The following is a 27,254-nucleotide window of genomic DNA, read 5'->3' as shown; positions in this document are numbered from 1 at the left end:
TACAAAAACACGTTAAACGTTCATGTTTCATGTCTCTGGTCAAGTTCACTTCAAATCCACCAGGAAATCGTCTTCCTTTCACAACAATCAATAATTATTGATCAGGATGTGATCAGACAACCTCATAGAAACTAAATCTGAGAGGTGAACGAACCGCCGTTAGCCCCAACGTTAGTGTGTTGTTAAATATGTAAATGTTGTTCTTTAAAACAACAATAATGTCTAATTTTCTTCCTCATCAATCAGATGTTTACATAAAACCTAGATCAGACTGAAGCACATTCTGGATGACGGGCTTCAAAACATCCACGACTCTTCCTCCCAAGTTCTGCGTGAAGGTGGAGCTAAACTGTTCTGTAACTGCAGGGTTGTGCTGAAAACCATAGTATTGTACCAGAACCCTGGAGTTCAGCTGGACAACAAACTGGACTGGAAATGCAACACTGACTACATCTACAAGAAAGGTCAGAGCAGACTGTACTTCTTAAGGAAGCTGAGATGGTTTAACGTCTGCACCAGGATGTTGCATATCTTCTATAAGTCTGTTGTGGAGAGTGCAGTCAGCTTTGCAGCATCTGCTGGGGTAGTAGCATCAGAACCAGAGGCTTGAAGAGAATCAACAAACTGATCAAGAAAGCTGGTTCTGTGCTTGGAGTAACTCTGGAGCCACTGGGGCTGATTGTCCAAAGAAGAATGCTGCACAAGCTGATGAAGATGATGGAGGATTCTTCACACCCTCTCCACAACACAGTGATGAAACAACAAAGTGTGTTCAGTGAGAGGCTTCTTCAGGTCCGCTGTAAGACTGAAAGATACAGAAGATCATTCCTGCCAGCAGCCATCAGCCTCCGGAAAAAGACCTCAAATTAATAATTATTATTATTATATACTACAATATTGAATTTCCCTTTGGGGATTAATAAAGTTTATACCATGGTGAATACTCGATTCTGATTGGCTGCAGGTTGTCATTTAAAAAGTAATATTCGACACCAGTTAAAAAAAGTTCCGTCAAATAGCCTAATAGTTCTAAATCAGTGCGCTGGCTCAAACAGCAGTTGGTAACCGTGGCAACAGAAATGTTAGTGACAAACGGCTAGAAAGAATATCTGGACTGACAACGTCAGACATCACATAAACATGATAAACATCCTCCCCGATTTCCTTCATATTGTGAAGAAATATGCATTTCAGGCAGAAAATAATCACATTTTCACTGGAACCCGTTAAGAGGAGGGGGACGGCACTTCTGTTCAACACTCTTATCTTTCAGACTCGATTGCTGGATGGCACACTGTGCACACACACACTCACATTCATACACAGTGTGCGGACTGAGGCGCATCATCATACCCGATGATGCACCCACGTTGAGGCGCATCATCGGGTATTTGTTGCTTCGCGTAGGATGGTTCACGCCCCCGCGTCGTCCATTAATTTCTGATAATGGACACCTCGTCGGGCATTATCCCTTACATTTTTCATTTCATTTCAAAGAGAAACCTCCAGAGAAGATCTGACGAGGAACAGAAGTATCAGCATCTGTTTCCAGTGCTGACAGAACCTGAATCGTTCCTTCTTCCTGCTGGAGCTTCGCTCTGCTGAACGGGGAAAAACCCTCCCAGTTAAAAGTCTCGGTGTACCAGAATCTGGATTTTAATTCACTGTTATAATTATCATAAATCCTCCTCCTTTGCTCTTGGCTTCGTCCTTTTCTCAACGGGTTGCCAAAGCAACCCACTCTCTCCCACCCACCAATCAGAAGCCACGTAAGCATGTTTACGCTGGCTCATGTTTTATGCCAGATGCCCTTCCTTACGCAACTCCTGCATTTATCCAAGCTGGTCCTCAGAGGATGGCTGCATTGTGGGGGCTCAAACCGCCGACCTGCAGGCCAGTGGTCCTCCCTCCTGAACCACTGCCACCACAGGTATTATTATTATAAATCATGTTAAAAACATTTCAGGTGCTTTTGCAAGAAATAAAGAATTGTTGCAACTTTTCTCAACAACAACAAAGTCTGGGATTTTAGATCCCAAAATAAGAAAAAAAAATGCTTGAAAAAGCGGTGAAATCCTGAAGGGACTGACTGTAATCAGTGTAAACAGCTCTGTCAGCAACCAGGCCAACCTGTGCAAGACATCTTCATGGGCTGATTTTTAAAGGATTTATCTGTTTTTTAACCTTTTGAACTCATTTTTGCTTTTTATACACATAAAAATGGTTTTATAAGCTCAACTATTTCATACTTTTCCTCAAAATCAATAAACACATTCATAACTAATGCACACACACGCACTCTGTAGTTCAATTTTGTGATTTTGAACAGAAACACCAGCATGTCTGCTGGGAAACACCAGTCATCCCACCTTCTGTATGTTAGGAAATGGGTCAATATCAGGATGAAGGGATGAATCTTAGTGAAAAACACATCAAGAGTCTTGTGCTTTCTGTGTGAAATTCAGGAAACTGGACACGAGACTCGTTTAATGTGATGGGAACTTAAGTTTTCCTGGTTTGTCCTTCATGAATGTTTAAAGACAAAGTGAGCTTCAGAAACCAGAAAGACAGAAAACTTACTGCCCACAGGGAGAGCCGGAGGAGGGATACAAAGAGAGGCGTTCGGTCCCACCCTGATATGCAGTGGACCAGGAGGCCGCTGTCATCTGCAACGACACAAAACCAAACTGGACATTAAGGCGTGAAGGGGGCGGGGCTAATTTAAGCTAATTGGCTTCAATGATGTGACTCCCTACACTACAAAAACTCAGCCTTAAAAAAAAAAAAAAAAAAAAAAATTCGAAAATTAGGTAAATGTTGCCTAAAATTACATAAATATCTGCCAACAGAACAAGAATATTTGTCTTGTCAAGACTTCCAAAAACATGTAAAAATGAGAGGAATTCTCTGGCATAAAAACTAAGAATTATCTTACCTTTAAAAAAATAAGCGTATGTGTACTCAATTTAGGATATTTAATCTTACTTAGATTTCAGTTTTTGCAGTGCAAACAATGATTTTTAATACTCAAAACTCACTTTTACTAAAGTTTTTGAGTCAGTTTTTGCTTTGTGCGAGTGTTTTTTCAAGCATCAGGGATGTAGACTGTTTAATCGTGTCGTGTAGCCTGCGGAAGTCACAGGTTTAGCGCCCCAAAAGTCACACGGAGTCCCTTTAAACCAACTATAGAAGAAAATCTGATGCACCTGAATGCACCACGTCCACATGAGGCGTGAAAAGTGTGTAAACTTCTGGATGGTTTATTTAACGACTCGTCTGCTTAGAGTCTTTTTAAACACAAAACTATTATTGTGAGGCTGAAGAAAAACTGCGTGTAAAATATTTGTGTTACTTTTTTTTTTTAAGTGTGCATTTAAACATAAACTTACATCTACCTAAAGTTAGTCAGAAATTAGTTTACACACATTATAAATCATGTATTTTACACACACACACACACACACACACACACACACACACACACACACACACACACACACACACACACGCATGATCGTGAGTGGTTTTTTTCCTCCATAATATTCTATCTTCTACCAAATCCAATAATCAATTGCTTCTTGTTTTCACCATTGTTTTAGTGTTTTTCTTACTAAGAATAAACGACCAGAGATGAACAGTTTATATTAACATGTTCAGATGTTTGTTTTCAGACACAAACAGAAACTTATTGACGACTTCTCTGGCTCCTTCAGTCATGTTCATCTGAATTTCACTGCAACCGTTTTCCTCCCAACACGTGTCAGGAAATGTTACTGTAAACACGGAGATGTGTGTGAGATGAACTACTTCCATCACCAGGTCGGCGCGGAGCGGCCATAAGGTTCCTCTTCCTCTGATTTTGTGACTCTTTGTGCTGTCCGAAGTCGGACCTGCAGATTTTCTACGTATTTCTGCGTCAACACACCAGACTCAAATTAAATGGATCCAACAGCCTATGACGGTCTGCATATTAACTCATTCATTTTAGTCAGCTGTGTTGGAGCAGGGATGCACAGAAAACCTTCCATCTTGTGGCCCCTAAGGACCGAAGCTGGACACCCCGGCCATAAGTAATCTTCTGGGAAACCTCTGTGCAGGAAAATCTCAAATTCTCAGGCTTTAAAATGATTAATAACCCTTTAAAAGGCGATTATTGTAATACATCCTCATTGTTATGTTGTCAGCCCATATACTTTTTACTGTAAGCGTGTCTCTGATCACGGTACGTATTATATAGATATATTGTGATTGTCGAACGCACTGCTTTTATTGTGAAGTCACTGGGCAAGCCCGTGTGCGACTTCATAGTTTTCTTTAAGTACTAGACCCACAGCGTTCTCAGGTGAGAAGTGCTGGGTTGAAATTGCCGGCTGAGGCTTCGAGACGTGTGTCTTCCTTTTTATTCTTTTGCACACTAAGCTTAATCTGAATTTAACTTGTACAATGTACAAATGTACAATATGTGCTTTTCATAGGGGACCTACATGTGTTTGTATATTTGTGCCATGAAAACGTGAAAAAAGAATAAAATAAAGATGAAGAAGGAAGTTGCTGGACTACTGTTCATCCCAAGTGTGCATCAGTTACAGTTTTTTGTCATTTGATAAAAACAGGAAAACCAGTCTGGAAACACACATTTCCCATGAAAAAACTGAGAACTTTTTAAAAGCGAATGGGAACCAATGCATGTAGAAAGATTTCACTCCGGATTTAAAAAAAAAAAAAAAAAAGTAAAAGAACAATTTGCAAATGAGTCAACATTTAATTTGAGAACTTTTAATGTTGTTGAAGAGGCTGGAAAGTCCAGAAGTCTGTGTGAAAAATTTAAAGCAAGATTAAGCCACAAAGAACAAAAACATCCACTTACCATCACTGTTGATGATGTGAAGAAGCAGCTTAAGGTAGTTCTGGGTCTGCTCCACCAGGTCCCAGGACTGAATAACAAACAAAACATACGAATGAACTCCTAGTTTTTACAAGAGAACCAAACGCTGAGATCTGGTAACCTGTTAACTGTAACACCGTCCACTTCATCTGCTGTTAAACTGTCTAATAACACAAATATCTAACCAGCCAATCACATGGCAGCAACTCAACACATTTAGTCTGTAAACATGATGAAGTCGACTTACTGAAGTTCAGACTGAGAATCAGGATGAAGAAGAAAGAGGATTTAAGAGACTTTGAATGTGACATTTTGTTGGTTGACGGCTGATTTACTGGGATTTTCACACACAACTAGGCCTGTCGCAATAAGTCAATTAATCGCACAGTAACAAAAAATGTGCGCTGGATGCAATTATTTTCATTTGTCTTTTCATTTCTTTCTTTTGTCGAGTGCCGTATTTATTTTAAGGCAATATTAACTAAAAATGGCAATACAACAAGCTTTTATCTGCACTTAAAACACAATTATCAACTTCAGTTTTCCCAGCTGGGAAAAAAAAGACCATAACAAACAGGCTAGCTCCATCTTCCCAACAGTACCATCACTGTGGTGTTTAAAGGACAGATTGAATACAAACAGGACAGGGCAACATGGTGTGCTCTCAGACAGCGTGGTTGGTAAAGCGACGCCATCCTTTAATGTTGTTAAAAATGTGACATTTAGAAAAATGTTGCAAACATTTCACAACCAGTATGAATAGCCTGGATGAACATACATCTTACAAACGGCAACTTCCAACTTTACGACGACATGAAAAATGCCAAACTGAAGGCGATCAAAGACATTCAACTTTACCATTCCACCTCTGGTCCAGTCCAAACATGTCCCCTTATATGAGCTGACCATAGACTATGTAACTGTGTTACATGGTGTTTAGAGACCATGTGTTCCAGATGACCACGTTGCCAAAACCCCAGGAGAAGTCCTGATCTGTTTCAGCAGACTGGGAACTGGATGAGTCTAGTTTGCACATCAAGCTAAATGTTCTTTAGAAATGAAAGTATGTTGATCTCTGAAAGGATGTACTTGCTTTACTATAGCATTATTATTATTTTAGATGAAAATGTCTCAAAATGACAACAATAATCGCTTCACGCAATATTATCGTCTATCGCAATTATTTCTGAGACAATTAAACGCATGGTACAATTTGTTACAGAGACAGGCCTACACACAACCATCTCTAGTGTTTACAGACAAGATCTGAAGAAGCCAAGCCAACTTTATTTATAAAGCACTTTCTGACAGCCACTGCAAACAAAGTGCTAAACATAACATAATTAAAATATTAAAACAGAAAACAATAAAACAAAACAATAAAACTGTAAAGTTTAAAACCATAAAAACCATAAAAGAAGAAGAGAAAATATCCAGTGAGTAGCAGTTGTCTAGACCAGAATGTCTTGTTGATGTCAAAGGAGAATGGGCAGACTGGTTGGAGATGACAGAAAGACATCAGGAAGTCAAACAAGCACTATTTCCAACCAAGATATGCAGAACTACATCTCTAAACACACAACACGTCCAGCCTGGAAGCAGATGGTCTACAGCAGCAGAAAACCACACCGAGTGCCAGCCTACAACAGGAAACTGAGGCTACTATAAACAGAGGTTCTATTTGCTCCACATTAAACCATAAAATCCGCTAGATCTCCAGCAGCCCTGAGCCCGATCGCTTATATTATCAACAACGTCTCAGGAACAGTAATGTGTAACTCTATGGGGTTAATTATGATGGACAGTTTACCCTTGAGTTGATCTACAGAAGTTTTACAGGCATTTACATCCCATCAGGGAGGTTTGCCACCCAGCCTCAAAATGTATTCAGAGACTCTACGGTAAATCCACTATGATCCATGATAACACCATCAGTTATGACATTTCTATAATAAAAAAAAGATCACCAACACTACTATGTAGCTAAAGAACCTCTTATTTTGATCTTGGGGGTTATGAGGAAACCACCTCCTGTCGAACTTTCCACCAATCAGAGCTTAAATTGACGGTAATGTCCAATCAGGAGCAGCCGAATAACAACAACGGAGTCAAAAGTTCTGTGTGTCTGAAAAGAAGAAAAATAATGGTCCTCTATGGCTGGAATAAAGCCAGAGTGGTACTAAAAGCAGCTTTGTTGTACAGTAGGTAGAGTAATATAGTTTTACTTTAACTGCTTTTTATTTATTGTAAATAAATAGTGGCCTAAATTACAACAAACAGCCGGAAGAAAAAAGATAAATATGTAAATATTTTGTGTTGTGTGTTTGTTTAAAGCTAATATTTTCCCCCTGAAAGCCAAGACATGAAAGATGAACTGGAAATGACAAAATGTTTGTTCACTGTTAATCTGTGTGTAATTTCTGCAAAGTGCTTTATTTAACACTGCAAAGTAAAATATTCAATATTAGATTGGTTTTTTTACATCATTTTAGCCCATAGACTGTATGGGCGCCTCCGTGACGTCACCCGTAGGTTTCTGAAGAGCTGAATTGAAGCTCAGTGGGCAGTTCCTACCATCGCCATCTTGGCAGGGTCATGCGTGTCGTCTCTCGGAAAATACAAATACAGGCAAAGAGTTGGAGCTGAGACGGGGGGCTGTGAGCATCATGGTGGATGATTGACATCGAGTTAACTCCGACCTGCCTGTAGCTAAGAGCTAACCGAGCTAACCCCGAGATAACAGGAGCTAACCAGCTAACGGAGGTAAGCGAGCTAAAGCTAAGTCATATTGTCAACCGGCTAAAAACCGCGGTTGTTCTACGTTCTTCTTACTTGAAGCGGGAGATTGGGTACCTGTCAATCAAAATGACATGCCCCTAAATATGCTGAATTTCTAGATTAAATTACTTTTAAATGGGGGAGTGTGAAAAAAATTCCCTCCCCCCACAGTTGTCATGAAGGTAAACCTGACCTATTCAACTGAAAATGGATTTTTGAACCAGACAGTAAACATGTTTATTTCTGCTGTGAAGTTGGTCTTTTTAACATGGGAGTCTAAGGGGATTCGCTCTGTTATGGAGCCCCTAGTGGATGAAGGGGGAACTGCAGTTTTATTCACTTTTAACCCGCCACAGGTTGCTGCTTGGTTTTAGCCTCATCGTCCGCCATCTGACAATGTCTAAATGTCTGGATGTTGACTGGAATTAAAAGGGTTGCACTTCTAAATGCATTTTTTAAACTAAAATAATAAATAATTAAAAGAAAAAGTGAGAAACTGCTTGGAGTTGTAAGGGTTAAATCTTTCTTCCTCATTCTGATGCTCAGTTTGAACTGAGGCGTCTGGACCATGTCCACATGACTAACCACACTGAGTTGCTGCCACGTGATTGGCTGGTTAGATAACAGGAAGTTGACTAGGTCTGGCTTATACAGTGGATTTTTGTCGGGGATCTCCTGTTCTGGTGCTCCGCTGTCCTGCTGGTTTTAGATATTTTCCTGCTTCGGCAAACCTCATTCAGATTAAACAAACCTTCTACACAGCTTGACACGTTCTGCACAATCCCATTAATGATCCGTTCATCTGAATCAGGTCTTTGGAGGACCAGAACTGGGCGTACTTGGATTTAGAAACATTTTGTGGGTTGAATGATGCTGGAATACACAGTGTGAGACGTTTGCTGTTCAGGATCTTTGAGCAGAGAAGTTCATGATGTGTACAACAGATGGCAGTGAAACACCACATATGCTACGGAGGCCAGCTGACAGACAGGTGACGGCACGGAGACGGGAAGTGAGAAAAACAAGACAGGAAGAGGAGAGGAGGAGAAGAGACAACAGGAGGAGAACTAACCTGGTACTGGGTCCAGTCAATGTTCAAGTTCTGAGTAAAACACTCTGGGATTGTCAAAGGAGCGTCCACGTAGTCCTGTTGGAGCAGACACAGAGGAGTCAGAACACATCCGGTTCCCATCACAGACTGGATTAACTGGGAGCACAGAGCCTCTACCTGATTCCAGTTGAACACCAGACCTTCAGCTGTGTAGTCTCTGTCTTTGTAGTCCTTAAAAAACTCACAGCCTGGGGAAAAAAGACATTTTTTATAAGAAAGCTCCAACACAGCACCTGGTACATGCTTCAGGAGACTGAAAAGTTCATGTGATGGTTTGAGCTACTTTCCAGATGTCAGTCAACATCTGTTAGCTCTTGTCCTGCTTTCTAGCAAACAGAGACTTCATCTTGTCCAGCAGACAGGCAACGTCTGATGAAACAGGAATTTCATGTAAAATGAGGACATTCGTCCACATGAACAGCTGAGTAAAGCTCATGTGGACAGATATGATCAGTTTCCAGTGAGATCGATAGAAGTAACTGGATTTTGTCACTACGACTAAGGCGGCCAGGTTCTGAAATACTGGCTTTGGCTGCAGAAACCCAGCTGGTGAAACGCAGCTGAGGGACGTAACCACGGTGACCCAGTTCAGAACAGATCCATCGTTTCTGTTCTGAACCTCTGGTGAAACGCTGCGGCTGCTTACCTGGGTAAGGCACAGAGAGCAAGGTGAAGTCTGCATAGCGTTGGGCCTTGTCCACCTTCTCCGAGGACGTCACACTGCAGACACACACACACACACACACACACACACACACACACACACACACACACAGAAAATCTGTGAACACACAGCCGCTAACAGATGAACTTCATACAGATGAAGGGAGGAAAGTTTTAATCCAGAGAATCAATCAGGAGGTGCTTCAGACGTGATTGTTGACAGTGTTGTTATACACACACACACACACACACACACACGTGTATATCTCTCTCTCTCTCTCTCTCTCTCTCTCTCTCTCTCTCTCTCTCTCTCTCTCTCTCTCTCTCTCTCTCTCTCTCTCTCTCTCTATATATATATATATATATATATACATATGTGTGTGTAAAATCGGATAATCTAGCTTTATACTGTTAGTATTGCTGTACTTCAGCTACCCGTGAGTCAGAATGTCGCTGCTTTTACCACGACTTTCACAACCCTCTCCATGGCAGAACCCGGTCCACCTTCAAGATCACACTTCAAACATTTCTTTCTGATAAACATTAAATTTAGGAGGTTCTGGTTCGACTGGAGCTTCTCCTTCCTTGTACTGGTTTTACTGGAGCTTTTCCTTCCTTGTACTGGTTTTACTGGAGCTTTTCCTTCCTTGTTCTGGTTCTACTGGAGCTTTTCCTTCCTTGTTCTGGTTCTACTGGAGCTTTTCCTTCCTTGTACTGGTTCGACTGGAGCTTTTCCTTCCTTGTACTGGTTTTACTGGAGCTTTTCCTTCCTTGTTCTGGTTCTACTGGAGCTTTTCCTTCCTTGTACTGGTTCGACTGGAGCTTTTCCTTCCTTGTACTGGTTCTACTGGAGCTTTTCCTTCCTTGTTCTGGTTCTACTGGAGCTTTTCCTTCCTTTTACTGGTTCTACTGGAGCTTTTCCTTCCTTGTACTGGTTCTACTGGAGCTTTTCCTTCCTTGTTCTGGTTCGACTGGAGCTTTTCCTTCCTTGTACTGGTTCTACTGGAGCTTTTCCTTCCTTGTACTGGTTTTACTGGAGCTTTTCCTTCCTTGTACTGGTTCTACTGGAGCTTTTCCTTCCTTGTACTGGTTTTACTGGAGCTTTTCCTTCCTTGTTCTGGTTCGACTGGAGCTTTTCCTTCCTTGTTCTGGTTCTACTGGAGCTTTTCCTTCCTTGTACTGGTTTTACTGGAGCTTTTCCTTCCTTGTTCTGGTTCGACTGGAGCTTTTCCTTCCTTGTACTGGTTCTACTGGAGCTTTTCCTTCCTTGTACTGGTTTTACTGGAGCTTTTCCTTCCTTGTTCTGGTTCGACTGGAGCTTTTCCTTCCTTGTACTGGTTCGACTGGAGCTTTTCCTTCCTTGTACTGGTTCTACTGGAGCTTTTCCTTCCTTGTTCTGGTTCTACTGGAGCTTTTCCTTCCTTGTACTGGTTTTACTGGAGCTTTTCCTTCCTTGTTCTGGTTCGACTGGAGCTTTTCCTTCCTTGTACTGGTTTTACTGGAGCTTTTCCTTCCTTGTTCTGGTTCGACTGGAGCTTTTCCTTCCTTGTACTGGTTTTACTGGAGCTTTTCCTTCCTTGTTCTGGTTCTACTGGAGCTTTTCCTTCCTTGTACTGGTTCGACTGGAGCTTTTCCTTCCTTGTACTGGTTCGACTGGAGCTTTTCCTTCCTTGTACTGGTTCGACTGGAGCTTTTCCTTCCTTGTTCTGGTTCGACTGGAGCTTTTCCTTCCTTGTACTGGTTCTACTGGAGCTTTTCCTTCCTTGTTCTGGTTCTACTGGAGCTTTTCCTTCCTTGTACTGGTTCGACTGGAGCTTTTCCTTCCTTGTTCTGGTTCGACTGGAGCTTTTCCTTCCTTGTACTGGTTCTACTGGAGCTTTTCCTTCCTTGTACTGGTTTTACTGGAGCTTTTCCTTCCTTGTACTGGTTCTACTGGAGCTTTTCCTTCCTTGTACTGGTTTTACTGGAGCTTTTCCTTCCTTGTTCTGGTTCTACTGGAGCTTTTCCTTCCTTGTACTGGTTCGACTGGAGCTTTTCCTTCCTTGTACTGGTTTTACTGGAGCTTTTCCTTCCTTGTTCTGGTTCTACTGGAGCTTTTCCTTCCTTGTACTGGTTTTACTGGAGCTTTTCCTTCCTTGTTCTGGTTCTACTGGAGCTTTTCCTTCCTTGTACTGGTTCTACTGGAGCTTTTCCTTCCTTGTACTGGTTTTACTGGAGCTTTTCCTTCCTTGTTCTGGTTCTACTGGAGCTTTTCCTTCCTTGTTCTGGTTCTACTGGAGCTTTTCCTTCCTTGTACTGGTTCGACTGGAGCTTTTCCTTCCTTGTACTGGTTTTACTGGAGCTTTTCCTTCCTTGTTCTGGTTCTACTGGAGCTTTTCCTTCCTTGTACTGGTTTTACTGGAGCTTTTCCTTCCTTGTTCTGGTTCTACTGGAGCTTTTCCTTCCTTGTACTGGTTCTACTGGAGCTTTTCCTTCCTTGTTCTGGTTCTACTGGAGCTTTTCCTTCCTTGTACTGGTTCTACTGGAGCTTTTCCTTCCTTGTTCTGGTTCGACTGGAGCTTTTCCTTCCTTGTTCTGGTTCTACTGGAGCTTTTCCTTCCTTGTACTGGTTTTACTGGAGCTTTTCCTTCCTTGTACTGGTTTTACTGGAGCTTTTCCTTCCTTGTTCTGGTTCTACTGGAGCTTTTCCTTCCTTGTACTGGTTTTACTGGAGCTTTTCCTTCCTTGTTCTGGTTCGACTGGAGCTTTTCCTTCCTTGTACTGGTTCTACTGGAGCTTTTCCTTCCTTGTACTGGTTTTACTGGAGCTTTTCCTTCCTTGTTCTGGTTCTACTGGAGCTTTTCCTTCCTTGTTCTGGTTCGACTGGAGCTTTTCCTTCCTTGTTCTGGTTCTACTGGAGCTTTTCCTTCCTTGTACTGGTTTTACTGGAGCTTTTCCTTCCTTGTACTGGTTCTACTGGAGCTCAGGACTCAGGACTGAGTCAAAGAGACCGTTTGATCCGCTGCTAGTCTCTTATCCAGCTCATGATTTCTATGTTTAAATGAACAGTTATTATAAACAGGACTAACGTGGATCATATGATGGATTTGTTCTACATGGATTCTAACTCGGCTCCACATTTTCTAAGCGACCTGTCGTGAATTGATGTGAAACAAATAAAGCTGAGTTGGAGCTGAACTGGAAGCCAGAGGTGTTTCAGATTTTTCCACCACTTCGCTGTTCAGCACCAAAATGAACTTCTCACAAAGTGCTTGGATCAGGACTTTTGTGGCCAATCATGCATCTCTTGCAGCGGAAGCAGCTAAAACAGATCAGCAACGATAAAGCCTGAAGCTTTTTTAAAACAAGGATGAATGCAGTTTTTCTCAAGTTATCAATTAAACCCGACAGAGGAACTTCTTTCAGACGCACACGCGGCTTTAGCTCTGACAGCAGCTCAGTGTGTTGGTCTGATGCTGTAATGAATGCTGACATGCCGTCATGTGACTGCATCTTATTAAATGTCAACTTCCAACACGCAACATGTTGAACGAAGCTTTAAAAAAAACTAAATGAAGATTTAAACCACAGATGAAAGCAGCAATCAGAGAGATAAAACCTGATCTAAGGCCTGTTTATCAGTCCTTTTCCTCACGCACATGGAAATAAAAACATGCATGACAATTAGCAGAGTTGATGAGAAGCTTCCTTACTTCAGGCCAAACTTAACCTTCTTGTTCTCCACCATGAGGTCGCAGATGTAGCGAACCGACAGGTAGCGTAGGAGCTTGATGTCGTGTCCTCGAACCTTGTCAAAGAGCTGCGAATCCCCATTCCTGAGCACAAGAGGAACAACACATCTTCGAATTTCTATGATTTTTATCCATCTCAAGATTTCTGCAGCTTAAAAATCCTTTTCAGCACTTTGACATATAAATCTTCTGTTTTCCTGACAGCTTCTGGTTCCAGGTTCTTCACAGTGATGCTGACTCAACAGAGCAGAGTCTGGTTTAATGAAACAAAGCAGATGTGATTACCTGACTGCGCTGTCGTCCTCTGGGACCTCTTCTGTCTCCGTCCATGTGTCGTCACTGCCCCCTACCGAGAGATGAGGCCAGAACTGAGACTTAATGACAGGTTTTCTTCAGACGCACTTCCGTGTAGAAATATGACAACATTACGCCGCCGGCGATGCATCGGCACCAGAGCAACAAGCCGCATGCTAACTGCTGGGCATGTCATGAACTCTTTACCAAACCAGCAGAGGCAGATTTAAGCTTACACGGATAGAAGAGCCAGGTTTTAGACCTTCACATGCACGAGGTGGAGTTTCCCACTGCAGCTTTAATGATAGGTCAGTTCAGCGATCAATGAGCCAATAAAGTCAGACTGTAATAACCTGGTTATCCTCACCAGGAAGGAGAAGGTTTCCACTCTATCCTGATTCAACAAGCAGAAAATCTGTCGTTTTTCTTTCCCATGATGTTAAATATCAAAGCTCAACGTCCAGAGTGTGTGTTGGTCTGGACAGCAGTCTGAACTGGGAATGAAATATTAAACATACAATCCCTCACTTTTCCTCTACGTCTCATTTAATGTTGGATTTAACCGGTTTAAGCAGGTTTGTCTATGCACTTTTTCTAAAGTTGACGATTAACTAATCACATTAAATCCTAATTATTGTTTTAATGACAACTTCTGTGCGATCCAGTTGTGTGTGAAACAGCTGAAAGTTGGAGGAGCGTCGCTCAGCAAGTCGTTTTATCTGATCAGACAACAGTTACTTCGTTCTTCCACATGTTTCCATGATGTTCATGAGAGAAGAGAGCAGAAAACAGCCTTCATCTCGTGTTTAACATCTCGGTGAGATCAGATCCGCAGCGCAGCAGCGTCACACACACCACGCTGAATATTATGGCTTTTATTGCTCTCAGAAGTCCAGATTAAATCTACATTTCTATCAATCGTATGTTTGTATCTTCACGCTTTTCCCTGGAAAATAAAACATGTTGATGGCTCAGCCTCCGCTCACACACACACACACACACACACACACACACACACACACACACACACACACACACACACACACACACACACACACACACACACACACACACTTAACTAAACTCCTGTCCTGTCCGGACTGTGTGGTGAACAGAAACACCAGCAGGTCTGGGGGGAAACACCAGTCTGCTTGTAAGGAAACCACTACAAACCCAGTCAGGACTGGTTTTTACGCTGATCTGCTGTCATCGCTGTGTTTAATGTAGAAGACTGGAGGAGGCGCGGTGAGCTGCGTCACGCTGACAGTCAGCTTTCGCCGTCAGGAAGGTGGCATTTATAGAGCTACAGAAACCCACTCTGCTCCGTAAAGTTTAGCTTCAGTAAATCCAGTTTAAACAAATATCTGAGACTTTTCCTGATCATGTTCCAGACAGCCGACGTAACATTTAAACATCCTCAAGCACAAGTTTTTAAAGTTTATGTCTCACATTGTGTTAATCCTTAAAACTCCAACCAGTCGTTGCTGTTTTGGGAGGTTTCCTTCTATTTTAATGCATGTTTTGTTTTTTATAGTATTGTTTCTGTGTTTTATTTATGTGTTTAATTATTGATTTAATCGTTTTAACACGAGAGCGGTCTGTGTCACTTTCATTGCACTTGTGCAATGACAATAACGTTTATTGAAATGAATTGAACTGAATGTAGAAACGCTACCATTTTAATCCCAGTCAACATGCTGGTATTATGGTTTCATGACAGCCTCACTGGTCAGGTTATAAGGTTGAAATTATTTTAAATCAATGTCAATGTTAGATGTCAGTAGATGTAGCAGTGGACAGGCAACCAGAAGAAGAACTTTATAGAAATAACACACACGCGCGCAGATGAAGCCTTTTCATCATTCTCTCAGGTCTTGGACTTTAGGGGGGAAAAAAATGCCTTTAAAACAGACACACAACAGAAACTATTTACATATTTACACTTTTTCCTCCAGCTGTTTATTGCTGGTTACAGTTATTTATGATACTGTGTACATTGGATACCCTGATACCAGTATTCGGTATGGGCCCGACGCTCTGTGCCTGTAACCGTACTCGGTACCAACGATACCAACGAGATAAAACCTGGGCTGTTAACAGGAAAACAGAAACACAGAGAGACTTGTCTGCAGAATAAACACATAGAAACAGTTTCTGAGAAACGCCAGAGTTTTAAAGGCTGAAACTGAAATAGCTTCATAAACACTAAATAAATGTTAAATTGTGAAAAAAACAACAAAAAAAAAATCAGGAATTTCTCAGCAACCTAAAGTCAGCCAGTGTTTTTATTCCGATCAAACGACGACATTGATTGATATAAAGAACGAGTCGCTCCGCAGCTGTCATCAGTCCAAGAGGCTCAGATGAAATAAAGTCCAGCTGTCCTCGTATGACCTTCCTGGTGTTTGTTCAGGTCTCCTGCAGAGCAGAAGCCGTGAAAAAGATCTGGAAGGTACCACAGCTGTGGATCTGCCATGGAGCAGGAAAAACTGGACCTGCAGTTGTGCTAAAGGAGCTGCAGGAAGTTCTGGTCGATTCCTGCGTGTGAGAAGAATCTCCTGTATCCTCCAGATGTCTGGACTACAGGGGGGTTCAGGATGGAAGACTTTTCTGAAGAAGAAAAACATCCGCGACAGAAAAATAATAAAGTCTGAAAGTGTAGCGGTGTGAAAACCCGTCCATGTCCACGGTGTGAGATCAAACATCTGGGAGATTTAAACCCAAACTTGTTGTTTTTTTAACCAGAACTGAACAACGAAACAAGAAAAAATACTGAATATAAACAAACTGAAGTTTTAGCAAAACAACATGCAGGCTTTCATCAGGTTGCCACGGAAACCACGCTTCCAGTAGGCGATTTGTTCTGCTGCTGATGGTTGATCTGTAACGGATTAGGAAGTTCTTCATCGAGACCTTTATGTCAGCGTTAAAGAGCTTCGGTTTGGGCGGGACCGCAACGTTTTTCTCTCGTCTTCACGGCGGCAGCTGCAGAACGATGAAACCAATCGAACATCCCGGTTGAACGTCAGTCGGAGGTCCGTCAGTCAGTCGGAGGTCCGTCAGTCAGTCGGAGGTCCGTCAGTCAGTCGGAGGTCCGTCAGTCGGAGGTCCGTCAGTCAGTCGGAGGTCCGTCAGTCGGTCGGAGGTCCGTCAGTCAGTCGGAGGTCCGTCAGTCAGTCGGAGGTCCGTCAGTCGGTCGGAGGTCCGTCAGTCAGTCGGAGGTCCGTCAGTCAGTCGGAGGTCCGTCAGTCAGTCGGAGGTCCGTCAGTCAGTCGGAGGTCCGTCAGTCGGAGGTCCGTCAGTCAGTCGGAGGTCCGTCAGTCAGTCGGAGGTCCGTCCGTCAGTCGGAGGTCCGTCCGTCAGTCGGAGGTCCGTCAGTCAGTCGGAGGTCAGTCAGTCAGTCGGAGGTCCGTCAGTCAGTCAGAGGTCCGTCAGTCAGTCGGAGGTCCGTCAGTCAGTCGGAGGTCCGTCCGTCAGTCGGAGGTCCGTCCGTCAGTCGGAGGTCAGTCAGTCGGAGGTCCGTCAGTCAGTCGGAGGTCCGTCAGTCGGTCGGAGGTCCGTCAGTCAGTCGGAGGTCAGTCAGTCAGTCGGAGGTCCGTCAGTCAGTCGGAGGTCCGTCAGTCAGTCGGAGGTCCGTCCGTCAGTCGGAGGTCCGTCCGTCAGTCGGAGGTCAGTCAGTCGGAGGTCCGTCAGTCAGTCGGAGGTCCGTCAGTCGGTCGGAGGTCCGTCAGTCAGTCGGAGGTCAGTCAGTCAGTCGGAGGTCCGTCAGTCAGTCGGAGGTCCGTCCGTCAGTCGGAGGTCAGTCAGTCGGAGGTCCGTCAGTCGGTCGGAGGTCCGTCAGTCAGTCGGAGGTCAGTCAGTCAGTCGGAGGTCCGTCAGTCAGTCGGAGGTCCGTCAGTCAGTCGGAGGTCAGTCAGTCAGTCGGAGGTCCGTCAGTCGGTCGGAGGTCCGTCAGTCAGTCGGAGGTCAGTCAGTCAGTCGGAGGTCAGTCAGTCAGTCGGAGGTCAGTCAGTCAGTCGGAGGTCCGTCAGTCGGTCGGAGGTCCGTCAGTCGGTCGGAGGTCCGTCAGTTATCACCGAAGGGAGAAACCCTGGGTGAGGCTGTGGCGACACGTCCGACAGCACAATCCAATACAAACTGGATAAAATGATGCATGCCCGTCTCTGTTCCTCGGCCTATAGCCAATATGAACTTAACATAAACATTAGTGAAACACCATGACTTCCTACAGTCTGTGTAATGTCTTGTATGTATGTGTGAGAGAGTTATCCTTGCCGATCGCACAATAAAGTGCAAAGAAAAGTCAGCCAGTGAGCCGCTGCAGCGGCTTCAGCAGAGGCAACGGAAAGTCGGCGCCAAGCTGAAGCCAGCAGCTATTTAATACTCTGCCTGATCCATCTCATTATGGAGGATTATATTTCAACACTAAAAAATGTCTCAAAACTTCATTTCCAGTCCAAACAGAAGGCGATACGTGCTGGAAGAGCAACGCCGGAGCTAAAAGGTTTGCTTCAAACTGCGGGGCAGAGGAGTCGTTCTTTTCAAACTGAGTGGTACGAGCCAAAAGACTGGCTGTGTGGAAAGGTGCTGTTTGTTCCAGTTCTTACTATTGTAAACCTGACTCTTGAGAAGTCAGTGCCTCCCCAGCCTTGAACCTCACTGCACATCACTGGTCGGAGCGTCCTGACATCCGACAAGGCGGCGACTTTGTAACAAAACCGATCCTCTGACACTTTGAGGAACTTCTAGCAGCTGCTCTGATTATTAACAGTTCAAAATGGAGGAAGTGAAGCCAGAATGGAAAATCTGACTGCTGTGACTTCCTCTGTGTGTACTACACACACACACACACACACACACACACACACACACACACACACACACAGGCATGGTGTTTGTGTGGTACCTGAGAAGATGTAGTTGTAGCCTGTGCGTCCGTAGAGCTCGCCCCAACCGGCCAGAGTGGAGGAACGGCAGATATGCTGCGATGAGAGGAGGAGAGGATCAGACTGACGGTTAAACAGTGAAACTCTCCCAGTTCTCCCCTCTTTTCCAGTCCGGCGATCTTTCGGTCTTTTCTCTTCCAGCATCAACACGCTGTTGTCGTGGCTACATGTGGAATCCGCCTTGCAAGTCTGATTTACAATTTTCATCATTTATTCACAATTTCACACGATGCTCGGTGTGCGTAGACAGAAACGCTGATGATTCACCTCCACGCCAGTCCATCGTATCGGGCCCTGCGATGGACTGGCGAGCTGTCCAGGGTGTACCCCACCTTTCACCCTAAGACTGCTGGGATAGGCTCCAGCTTCCCCGTGACCCTTCATTGGACTAAGTGGTTAGGATGATAAATGAATGAATGAATGAATGTATCGGTGTGTAAAGGTCTTTACTAGAGGTGGGAAAATTGAATCGAAAAATTGAAAATCAGGATTTTTTTTTTTGCTTTACAATTTTAAAATCAATTGTTTGATAAAAAAAAAATGTGATTTTTTTTTTTAGATGTGGAATAACTCTAAATGTGATTTTTTTTTTTTCCAAATAAATAAAAAATAATCCAAATTTTTGTCATTTTTATTGTTTTTATTGATCTTTTTGTCTTCTTGGGCATTATAGCAGCAGAATGACGGTCTGGCTACTGTGTTGTTTTCTCCTCGTTGAAATTAAAAAAAATGACGAGCAAAAATAAAGTTTTATACATTTTTTTGGTTTTTAATCTACAAAAATCTGCATACCAAAGAATTGTGAGAATTGCAATTTAAATCGAATCGATACCCAAAAAAATCAGAATCAAATCCGGACAAAATCTTATCTTCTTTACTGTGACAGAACTGTGGGGAATGTGCAGGATTTCTCTGAATTTCCTGCAAATCTTGTAAACATTTTGCAGGAAATTCACAGCATCATTTCTCAACATTTGCTGTGTTTAGATGGGAGTTTTAATTCCTCTTTAATTCCAAATAAAAGTAATTCTGCTTTAAACTGATAAGAAACGACCATGTAAACACTTCATTCCTCATGCTAATTTCTATTCAGAATTAAACTTAATTCCAATGTAAGTGTCTGGTTTATTCGCATTTTAATTCTGAACTATTTAATTCCTCTGTCATGTAAACTTTTATTCCACTCCAAGTTAATTCCGGTCGTTCTGAGCATGCTCGTCATACCTTGTCCTGTCCCGCTGTTTTGCCTCCCGTGTTCGCTGGTCTATCTTTCTTCTCCTTCTCAGTTGCTGCAGAAAGTGAAGTAGTATGCTCGTGTTGAGCTGCTACTTCACATTTATAATAAAAATAGCAGCAAAACTGGTACTTATTATGTAGTTTTTACAAGTTACGACTGAAAAGACGAGAAGCAGGGAGTTAACTTTGTTTATTTCCAGTATACGTCATACGTCACGTGCACCCTCTGTCCAATCAGAACCCTTCCCAACCCGCCGCTCTAAAGAGGAATTAAGTGAGGATGTGTTTTATGTAAACCTTTATTCAGTTATTTTCATGTAAACTTGTAGGAGAATACGTTAACTCCGAATTATTAATTCCGATTTAAAAAAACATCATGTAACCGCACAAAGAGGTAAAAGTCTGCATGAATCAGCTGGATGACATCAGACCCGTCGATCAGGTCACAAGTCCTTCTTCACCTTTCCTGCTTTGTTGGAATACCAAACACAAAACAAAAGACGGCTTTGACATCGTTCATCTGAGACAACTGAAAACTGCTCGCTGTACTTAACCTTCCACACTGAACTCGTTGTAAAATGCGGCATTCATGAAAAGCTGTGTTAACGGCGGACGTTAGACGTCTTACCTTGCCGTTGTAGAGGATGACCGGGCAGACAAATCTCCCTCGGCAACGGGCCAACTTGCTCCGGCTCACCAAGTCCTGCAGCTTACTGATCTGTACCGTGCTCTCAAACCTGCGAACACAAAGCAAACGTAAATACCTGCACACACCGCCTCACCCGGACGCTCCACACTGTCGCCTGCCTTCATCTCTGCAGAAGCAGGTTACAACGATGCAGGCGCCGACGATTCGGCATCCAAGTGTTAAATCCATTTTTTTTTACTGTTAACCCCAAAGTGTGGAGGAATGCAAACTGTGGAGGTAGAAGTCCTGGCGATGCAGCAGCTGCACAGCTGGTGGCGCGCACGTGAATGCCTGACAGCAACTTCTGCATTAAAAGCCAGAGTGTGGAAGTACGTCGCCCTCCGAGGGATCCTCCGTTTGCTCAGGAAGTCCCGTGAACTCCAGTCCGGCTACAAACGTAGCTCTCAGTGTGCGTGAAGTGAATCAAATGCAGGAAGGGAACTACAGCGCAGGGCATTGTGGGTAAACACGATGAAAACACACGTAGCGGGAGAACCACAGAAGGGAAAATGTGCCGCGGTTAGATGTGGAATAACTCTGTAAAGGTTCTGATAGAAACATGATCAAGCTCACACCGCTTGGATCGGATTCAGCTCCGTGTTTTACTCTGATGGAAACAGAAGCTGCATCAACCAGTTCTCCTCTCTGCTGATCATCGCATTTCCTCCGCGTGTCCGTACACGTTTCCACGCAGAAAGAAGCTGCTGTCATGTTGTCATGTACGATCCAACTTTACACTCTGAAGAGTCATGTTTAAGGAACTGACCGTACTGGGAAGGTTTCAGGGCTGAGCTCCGACTAGAACGATGAAGGTTTCAGCATTATCTGCAGCGAACGGAGGCGTGGTCAGAGGTCAGAGTTCAGGATCACCACCGAAACCTGCCTCATTTGTCACCTGAGACAGTTTTACCAGGAGGGTTCGAGTCTCCTGTTTCCTCGGACCAGTATGTCAACTGGGACATGCGCATCCTGAAAGAGTCGGTTGTACATGAGGAAAACGTCGGTAACTCAGTTGGAGAACAGAGCCGGGCGATGAGTCGGATTTTAATCTCAACTACGATCCGCCAAGGAGGTTGTTTTTTTCTCGGCCTCTTTGTGCTCAAGATAACTCAAAAGGTTACAGACAGACTTATCAAAATTTCAAGAGTTGATGGAAATGTGAAAATGAAGAACTGATTAAATTTTGGTGATGATCCAGATCACCGTTTCCAGGAACTTTTTAAAGGCCTTGGTGGAGGTTTGCGCTCTCCGAGTGCTTTTATAGTTTCATATTTAACGAGCAACTTTGTCCGCGGCAGGGCGGGTTGTGCACGCGGCTGAGCGATTAATCGGATTTTAATCTCAACTACGATCTAGGTTTTCAACAATCATAAAAAAAAAAAAAAGGTGCAATTATTTTTCTCTTTGCAGTTTCCTCTCCTGCTGTCTTCAGCTGCTAATCGAGCGTCTCTGGCGTTGCAGCGCTGTGCTGTAAACTCCTCCCACAGCCGCTTTGCTTTCATTCAGACACTGTTGCCAACTTGCCGACTTTCTCACTAAATCTGGAGACTTTTTTTTGTTAAAAGCGACAAATCTAGCAGCTTTTACTGGAGTTATTCGAGACTTTTCTGGTGTTTTGGCGACTGACTTGAAGGCACATATTGTTCTGCAGTTACTGTAAGGAAGGAGCAGCGGGAGCCTCTCCCGTCCTAAAGCACTCCCAGGCGGCCAGTCTCAGTCGGCTCCGGCTGCAGGTCAATGTAGAATACCTGCAGCAGGTTGTGGAAGTTCACCTAAACATAGTTTATACTTATCTACTCAGTGTACATCAGTATTTGCACTTTATCAAGACAAAGCTTCATGTTATTTGCTTTCTAACATTTGCTGAATCCTAAAGACAGAGTTTAAAAGCTACGGTTTAATGTTAAATAAATTCATGTTGTTAAAGATAACGGATAATTGTGTTAAATAATCAATTTCAGTCAAAATAATTGTGATTATTATTTTTACCATAATTGAGCAGCCCTATTGGAGAACTAGCTAAATATTTCCTAATCTAAGCAGTATGTTTGAGTTAAGCAGCGTTTGTCCTGTTAGTGGTTCATTTACGTTTATCTGAAATCTCATAATAAACTCTGGAGCCGCTGGAGCTGATTGTCCAAAGAAGAATGCTGCACAAGCTGATGAAGATGATGGAGGATTCTCCACAACACAGTGTGTTCAGTGAGAGGCTTCTTCAGGTCCGATGTAAGACTGAAAGATACAGAAGATCATTCCTGCCAGCAGCCATCAGCCTCCAGAACAAGATCTCCTCTAGTTAATTATTATCTACTACAATACTGAATTTCCCTTTGGGGAATAATAAAGTATTTTCCATTCATTCATTTCATAAAGGGTCGATATGCGAGAGGAAGAGGCTCTTTCACGACGGTACATGCAGCCATTTTCAGGAGAAGCTCCCCTTATCAGATAGTCGCTTATTTAATCGCCACATTTTTCTTTTCCCTGTTTTGGTTGCAACATCGGCGGATGTGACAGAGGAATCCCAACATTTCCCTATATGTGCTCAGAGGGGTCAGAGACGTAGGCTGACCTTTGCTCCCGGCCCCATTGCGAGATGTGTGTGCGCTTTGAGGAGACACACAAACAACAAGCAGGGTAATCTGTAACTCCGCTGGCTGGACTTTGCATCCAGAAATGATCGGATTGACAGAGTACAAGTACCTGTCTCTGTCGACATCCGTGCATTCATACTCCAGGAAAACTATCTGGCGGGGATAGTGGCCACACACTTCTCCGTTGGAGTTATGGATGACGCTGTACTTGTAATCTCTGGCAAACAGCTCCAGACAGCGCCTCTCTATCGCCTCCACCTGAAGGAAGAAACGAGACAACATGATGTTAATGGTTGCTAACAGTTTGGGGTTTGCACAAACATATGGCTCGGGAGCCAGAATCGGCCCACTAGTGGGTCCAATCTGGTCCGCAGGGTGAATTTGGTCAATATGAAAACAACATAGAAGAGATTTACTGTAATATTTCAATAAAAGTTCTTAATTTGTCCACCTTAACTTTAATTTGTTTCTGTTTAAATGTAAAAAATTTCAAAACACCTTTTTTTAAATATATATTTCTTCCTGATTTCAGCTCGTATGATGAGATGACTCCGTTCTGGTGGTCAGAACTACTACACACGTAGAAATGTTCACATGTATAACTTACAGATCATGGAAAGTTTTTCTGATCATGTGAAATACTGAATTTTTCATTTCTAAAAACCTGGGAGTAAATTTCTGGTGGTTTTATAGATTCATTGTGATCTGCAAGTTATAACAGACGTGGATATGAGTAAATATAATAAATTATATGTCAAATAAATGTAATATGTAAATAAAATAAAGAAAAAAGAAAGGAAAATATAAAAACTTTGTATGAAAATAGAACTTATGAACTAAAAAATGTCTAAATTGTACAAAAATATTGAAAATTAACAAGAAAAGTAACCATTTTCAATCAAAATATGGCTTTAAATCAATATTTTTATTGTATTGCTGCCATATACCAATAAACAAACTTATCAATACGTTTTTAGCGAGACATTTTCAGAGTTAGTTTCAGCTTCATATCCAAGAACATTTACATTTATAAAGAACACAGTATACCTGTAGATTTAAAACTTTTGGCAACCTCAGATATAGAAGGAGAAAAGATTAAATATGTGAACAGAAATAAGCAGCAGATAATTCACATGACTTGTCCCAACCTAACCAATGGTTCCAAACAGTTTCCTGTTGGTCCATCATGTCACATTTTCTTACATCCATCATCAGTTCCGATGTAATGATTTTAAACAGCAGTTTGATCATTTATAGGCATATAACAATCCATAAATCTGCGTACGTGTGCGGTATGGTGAAGATGGGAAAGAGCTCCTGCTTCAGAACTGCAGGAGGATAAAGCAGCACAATCCGCTCATCAGTGTGTTCATTTCTGATCTGTAAATCAGCTCAGATGACATTTAAACCATCCGGTCAGTCTGTCATGTGTCATATTCACACTGCGACGCTGTAATGAGGCGACCTCTGGACGGAGGATTCAGCAGAGCCGGCTTTAAATCTGTTTGTTGTTTATTAAACCAGCATGACACCCAGACGGAGTCCGAACATGATGCCAGAAACAAAACCTTAGGCATCAAGTGTCTGTATTTCAGCACGAGGAGGAGGATGTATTATTCTCACATATCTCCCCGCCAGTCTGCATTTACCAGATTTATCAGACAGTAAAACAGTCACTTTTATGGTTATCAGAAGCTTAGAAGGATCACATTTTCCCACATAATTTTAAATGCCCCAAAAGACAATAAATGTATAGATAACTACAGGTTTGTTTGGTATTTTTTGGGGGGGTTTTTTCACAAAATGTGTTATCCTGCTTTAAATGAATAACAAAAATACATTTTTATTTGTTTGTGTTCTACGGTGTAAACATGTTCAATCTTAACATGCATGATGTGTTTCAGTCTGCTTTTGTTTTGTTTTTTTATTTAAATGTCTGATTGATCAGGACAGAAATTTCATTTGCGATTGATTTACATGGAAGTTATTGTGTGAAATCAGCTGTAACTTTGGCTGATATCGATCTCTGGATTTGATCCAGATCATATTGTTGCAGAATCTGTGATCTTATCCCAACAAATAATCTGCAGCATATCACATCTACTCTGATCAAACTTGTAACAACTCTAATACAAGCAGGTTTGCCGCCAGGAATTTTGGGTCCTATGAAAGACAACAGCATAGACCCCACCACTGGATTGCAAGTTTTAGATTTTTGTTTTTGCTTCAAGCTGATTAAAAAAAAAAAAAAAAAAACTTTTCATGGGAATAATAAAGATATAGGGCTGTGTTTAACCTTTTATGGGGCAAGTGACTATTTTTTATCACTTTGTTTCCTTTCATATTCAGCATGAAACTAGTTTTTTTTTTTTGTTGTTAATGTAAAAACAGAATGAAGGTCTTGGTTCATACTAGGACAATTTTAGGTTAATATTTCTAATTTGAAGGTATTTCAATGAGTGCCCTATAAAGGGCATACATCTAACTAGGTCATTTTAATTATATAAATGGCTTATCAGTTTATTTTACTGCAATATTTTATTCCAACCTTTGAAAAAAATGTTTAATATATTTTAATGAGTTTCTTATATAGTTTTTACATCTTTTTGGCTCCCCATCAAGTCGTGGGGCCCTTAAAATCTTCCTAACCCCCCCAAATAAACTAATTTATTGGTCATAAATCACATATATTATGTTGTGACATTGATTAGATCAGATATATTGATTGTAAACAGAGGTGTTGGAAAGGGGGTGATGTTGACACGCCCCCCACAATCTTACCCGAGGACTGACTTCCTTTGCTCTGTACTGAGTCTTGGAGAACAAATCTATCAAATCCGCTATTTCCTCGCCCTTTCTCAGCGACAGCCCGGAGGCCGTGAAGCCGTCGCCCGCGGAGGGCAGCGCGGCCATCATCACGCCTCGCCCGGCCGCGGTGGCCTCTAGCCGGACTCGACCCCCTTCAAACACCGCAGAGCCTTGTCCTGTGCAGCGGGAAGGCCGAACAGGCCATCCCTTCCCGGCCAGCTTCTTCCTGACTGCCCGCTTGAGGGGGCCAGAGCCGGGGACCCTTCCTGGATTCAGGGCACCGGCTTACAGCTCCACCCCGCAGACACGAGCCTGTCGCCGGCGTACAGCCAGCCAGCAGCGCCGGTTCTTCCAGCTGCAGGACTTTTTCACCGCCGCGCTGCTCCACGCTCTCACCGGCTGATCTCCGGACACCTGGAGTCAGGAAATCTCCAGGATCCTTCCAGGCCTGCTCACGTTTCTCAATGTCACGTCTTCATGTTTCCGCGAGACAAGCTGGTCAAAGCAGCTCAGACGTGAAGTCCGCAGCAGCAGGAAATCAATAATACGCGGAGATGACAGAGCAGAAGTGTGGTGTTGCAATGTACATAACAGTCTGAAGACTCAGGCGGTAAACAGGAAGACGGCGTGAGCACGTGACAGCCATCTCCCCTTTTACGTCTGTTGATCATGAGGCTGATGTTTGGAAACGTCACCAACTGCACCTGCATGTATGGAAGCACAAAAGTGCCACAATTCAACACAAAAATGCAACATTGAGTTTTGGTTTGTTTGTTTGTTTTTTATTTTGTTTTTGTATTTAAACTTTTCTTGGTGGCTATAGCTCAGGAGGAAGAGCAGTTGGGTGTTTGATTCCAGGCTTCTCCTGACTATGTGCCGAAGTGTCTTTGGGCAAGACACTGAGCCCTAAGTTGCCCCCCCGATGTGCCTATGAATGTGTAAGTAAGTTGCTTTGGATAAAAGTGTCTGCCAAATGACTGTAGAATAGAATCAGCATCTTGGCAAGCACAGTGATCTTGCTGATGTTGTGCTGAACAAATACAGCATACTAAAGGGTTTGTATGGGCATAGGCTCAATTTGATAATCTGATATTTGTTTATTTATTTGTTAATTTCTTACTGAATTTATATAATATTGCTGAACCTGACAAGAGAGGGACAGAAAAGGAATTGTGAGAAGAAATTAAAAGATGTGTGGAAAAGACAAGAAAGAGGATACAAAATACTCTATAACTGAAAACAGAAACTTTATTGATAATTTCCTACTGCCAATACTGGAAAACAATCATCAGGAGCACCACCAAAAGATGAACAAGGTGAAAAAGAAATGTGTCACAACAAAAAAAAAAAATGGGAGTATCAGAAATACATGCACACATCTGCACAAACAAAATAAAAGCTCTTAGTATAACCTGTCAAGTTCTGGATTTTTAAAATGAGGGAAATTCTCTGCCAATAGCCAAGAGTGTTGTGGTGGGAGGAAGGAAGGTGTCGGTCATCAGTTTGTGTCCTGATTGTCA

At 42.7% G+C, this 27,254-nt stretch overlaps 1 protein-coding gene across 1 annotated transcript in view; it reads right to left on the bottom strand.

Moving 5' to 3' along the window:
* Window positions 1-26,372, bottom strand: part of mtmr14 (myotubularin related protein 14) — a 44,757-nt gene extending 18,385 nt beyond the window's left edge. The window contains exons 1-11 of the mRNA XM_079241879.1: window positions 25,708-26,372; window positions 23,036-23,184; window positions 20,273-20,381; window positions 18,369-18,444; window positions 13,454-13,514; window positions 13,130-13,252; window positions 9,421-9,494; window positions 8,892-8,962; window positions 8,736-8,810; window positions 4,868-4,934; window positions 2,581-2,666 (exon numbers count right to left, since the gene is read on the bottom strand). Coding sequence (XP_079098005.1) covers window positions 2,581-2,666; window positions 4,868-4,934; window positions 8,736-8,810; window positions 8,892-8,962; window positions 9,421-9,494; window positions 13,130-13,252; window positions 13,454-13,514; window positions 18,369-18,444; window positions 20,273-20,381; window positions 23,036-23,184; window positions 25,708-25,842 — 1,026 coding nt within the window. The 5' untranslated portion in view covers window positions 25,843-26,372. The remainder of the gene's footprint in view (window positions 1-2,580; window positions 2,667-4,867; window positions 4,935-8,735; window positions 8,811-8,891; window positions 8,963-9,420; window positions 9,495-13,129; window positions 13,253-13,453; window positions 13,515-18,368; window positions 18,445-20,272; window positions 20,382-23,035; window positions 23,185-25,707) is intronic.
* Window positions 26,373-27,254: the final 882 nt, after the last annotated feature.

The sequence above is a fragment of the Telmatherina bonti genome (genome assembly GCF_933228915.1).
Source record: "Telmatherina bonti genome assembly, chromosome: 6".
NCBI classification, from domain to species: domain Eukaryota; kingdom Metazoa; phylum Chordata; class Actinopteri; order Atheriniformes; family Telmatherinidae; genus Telmatherina; species Telmatherina bonti.
Note: the sequence above shows the minus strand (reverse complement) of the source record. Positions and strands in the feature narration are given on the sequence as shown.